The following is a 3,791-nucleotide window of genomic DNA, read 5'->3' on the forward strand; positions in this document are numbered from 1 at the left end:
GTTTGAAGCAAAAATTGTGTCCTACCCAATTGTTGACATTTTAAATCGTACTTTTGCTAGTGTTTGGTTTGTTTCTATAATGTGGCAATAACGCACATGAGTTGCAATAAAAATTAACACTACCGAAACTTTACCAAGGTTTTGGTATTGCTAGCGTTTTGGCAAACAAACCAAAACAATCCTTTTAATACCACGTGGCATGAACCGGTAATTTATGGTCTCTTTTCACAATTCACAACTACCAATGTGTTAGTAAAAATAACTCAGAGTTAAAATGCACATTTGTAGTTGCCTGTTTTTTTTAATAGAGTCCAAGTCTGTTTTCCTACTGTCTTTCGATTACATGAAAGAGATAACCACCGCATATAATGCACTTATAGCACTGCATACGTATGACGATTTTTTAGATATTTATATGATAAAATACTTTTAATTGGATCTTAGAGGCCATGAGTGTCATTACATTTATCTCATGTTCTCCGCGCCATTATGTTTGATCATATTAATATCGGAAGAAAAGATCGTATGCTAGTATTTTCAAATGCACTTGTACACCTATGAGTACACCTCCAGCACATATTCAGTAGACATATGCCCAATATTAAATCCATGAGTCTCATTAAATCTCTATAGAAATCATACCTTTTTAATAAAAAAAACTATTGAGAGCGTACTTATATGTGCATCATTGTTGGTGCTAGGATTTGAACCACCGCACCTGTAATGCTCGCCCAGTCTATTTGATAGGGCTTTTACATGGAAACACTCACAGTGCTTTCGAGAAATTTGAGTTTGACAACTAGCCCTAAAAATGCTGGACTACGCCACAGAGGGAGACACACTATGAGTAAACTAAGCCGTGTTCGGGAGGAGTAAAACTGGTATTAGTCATCCGACACGGAAAACATAATAATAAATTAGTATATGATTAATTAAGTATTAATTATAAAAAACTATAAAATACAACGTTTAACTTATCGAGAAGCGTGCATGTGAAAAACGAGGGAATCTAGGGTAAGTTAATATTAGCCAAACACGACCTAAATACGTTTAAAACAACGAACTTGGACAGATAGGTGTGCCAATATTCAGAGTTTCGGTTGCAGGGTATCCTGCATATCCGTTTAATTCAGTAAACGTGCCACTCTACGCTGTTTTCTCTGAAAACTTCCGAAGGTTTATCAACAGAACCACCAATGGTGTAGTACCAGCACTGTTAATGCTGCGGCCACTGGTGTACCCTGTTTTTCTTCATATGACTGATCTGCTTGAGCGATGATCACAAGCTTGCATTGCAATCTGGTACTAGTAGCGATTTGGATTAGTTCGCATGAAGCAACACATCACTCATATCTGGGAAGCCATGTGCAAGACGAACACCTTAATCAGACTCATTACTCAATTCATTCAAATTACACGTCTTAATCAGATTCAGACACATGGCACATCTAAATCAGTTACGAGCAAAGCAACCACTAGCACGCATGCAAATTCGTAGTAGATACAGCATGCAACGAGGCACATGGGGAATGCATAAAACGAAAGAAATCTAGCTCCCTCACTCTCACTCACGGAGACACAGGCAGGCAGAGGGCTAAGCCAATCACGTGGCGATTCACTTGCTACTAACACAAATATTACGCACGTTTACGTTACAACAGCTACGAACACGAACAGAGCAGAGCAGAGCACTCGTGGTACAAGCGAGCAGAGGAGGCGACGGCAGCGCGGCGCTTGGTCGGCTCAGGAGGAGGTGGCGATACGCGGCTCCCATATGAAGAGCTTGCCGCTCAGCTGCCCGCATCGGCGCATGTGATTCATGAGCTCCTCCTTGCTCCGCCGGCGCCTGCAGGTCGTCATCAGCAGCTTGCTCTCGCCGCCGGGGCTATCACCGCCGGATGGCGCTGAAGTGGCGCTTAGAGCTGAAGCGGCGACCAGTGCTGCGGCTGCTGTTGTGGTGGACCCGGTCGGGCGCCTCGGAGGACTAGGTTCGGTGGTGGTGTCACGGATGTCGGAGGCGGCGATGGTCGGCTCGGCGTTGACGAACTTGTTGATGACGAGTGAGGAGCGGTGCACCCGCAGTCCAACACTGCCGCCGCCGTTGCTGCGCGACTGCGGCTGCGTGCTGACCTTGACCTCGACAATGGTGCCCCTGTCCACGACCTCGACCTCCTCCTCGTCATCCTCGTCGTGGGCGAGCTCGTCAGCCTGCTTCTCGGGTTCTTCCTGGCCATGGTTCTCGTCCTCGTCCGAGGAGGGAGCGGCGGTGTCGGCAAAGGAGAGGAGCAGGCGCCCGCCACAGCGCTGCGCGCGAAACATGGTGGCGGACGGCACGGGAACAGCCTTGACGACAAGGCGGCCGTCGCGGCGGTCCTGCCTCATCTGCACCGCCCCCACCGTGCGCCGCGCCAGGGACGGCAGCGGCGGCGGGAACGCGCGTAGTGGGCTGGCGCGCGCGGCCACCTCCTCCGCGCCATAATCGGAGTCATCGTCCGACCCGGGGCACGAGCGGTCGGTGGACCCATCGGCGTCGGAGAAGCCGTCGGAGCCGGTTTCGGAGCCGAGGCTCTCGGTGCAGATCTCGAGGCTCTTCTGGCTGAGCAGGCTCGACGACCTCCGCACGAGCGGGTGCACGTACGGCGCCGCCTGCTGCTTCCCCGCTGCCGCAACCGGCGAAACAACAGGCCTCTGCGACTGGATCATGTTCCACACGTCGTCCCTCTCCGGCCGGTCGTCGTCGTCGCCGCCGTGGTCGGTCTCCTGCAGCAGCAGCACGGCCTGCCCGGGCCCGCCGCTGCCACCATCATCCACCACCACCTTCCCACCGTCGGCGCCCAGCTCAGCGGCGGCGGCGTGGAACGGCATGCGCTGCTCGGCGGTCTCAAACACTGTCACTGCCATGTCTCCTGGTCCTCTTGTCGCAGGTAGTGTCACAACCTCACAGTCTCACTCTCCCACACACACACACCACAGTACACCGTACAGTGGCAGCAGTACACCGCGAGTGATGTGGCTAGCCGCTACGTTGTCCTCGTTGCAGCTACTAGCTAGGCTAGCTACGCGTGTGAAGCGCGCGGCGCGTTTTCTCTTTAATATTTTCCTTTAGTTTTACCTCGTTGGACGGGCAGGCGGGGGAAGGAGGAGCAGCACGCGGAGCAAAACCAAACCGGGAGGGAGAGATCGCACGCGCGCGGCGGGCGATATATAAACCCGGATGCGCGCGGTTTGACCGACGGGAGGCTGCAGGGGGGGAACGAGAGGCTGGGCTGCGGCGGCGAGGGTGGTGGAGAGATAAGCTTCGTAGACTCTAACGCGCGTCTCGGTTTTGTTCGGTGTGTTTGCCGGTTGATTTTTTTTTTCTTCTTCTTCTTTCTCTTGTTTTTGCTTGCGGTGGAGGTGTGGATGGAGGTGGTGGCTGCTGCTATCTTCTACGCACGCTCGGTACGCTCGGATAGCTGTATGCCTCACACGACGACTTCTGCTTTGGCGGCTAAGCGATGGAGAGAGGAGGAGGAGGAGGAGCTGCTGGGAGAAGGCAAGAGGCTTTCAGCTGGGAGGGCACACCGATGATAAGAGGAGGAACGGGGCGGCGAGGGGTATTTGTAGGGAGCGGGGGGGTGCTTTCGCGCTCCGGCATAGCTCACCGCGCAACCCACTAGCATGGAGGGAACAAATACTTTTGCCGCCCGAGGGGGCCCCTCCATGACATATGCGTATTCCATTGGGAAATTTTCGGAAGGTGTGTGCCCATTTCCATCGAGCTGGGGTGACACGCTCTCCGGTACTAAACC

The 3,791-nt window shown here is 52.6% G+C and overlaps 1 protein-coding gene across 1 annotated transcript; it reads right to left on the bottom strand.

The window, feature by feature from the left end:
- Nucleotides 1–1,366: 1,366 nt before the first annotated feature.
- On the bottom strand, nucleotides 1,367–3,557 carry LOC102719655 (protein FAF-like, chloroplastic). Its single transcript, XM_006649720.3, has one exon. It carries the CDS (start codon nucleotides 2,899–2,901, stop codon nucleotides 1,744–1,746), a length of 1,158 nt encoding a protein of 385 aa, XP_006649783.2. The 5' UTR covers nucleotides 2,902–3,557; the 3' UTR covers nucleotides 1,367–1,743.
- Nucleotides 3,558–3,791: the final 234 nt, after the last annotated feature.

This window comes from Oryza brachyantha, chromosome 3, assembly GCF_000231095.2.
Source record: "Oryza brachyantha chromosome 3, ObraRS2, whole genome shotgun sequence".
Lineage (NCBI taxonomy): Eukaryota > Viridiplantae > Streptophyta > Magnoliopsida > Poales > Poaceae > Oryza > Oryza brachyantha.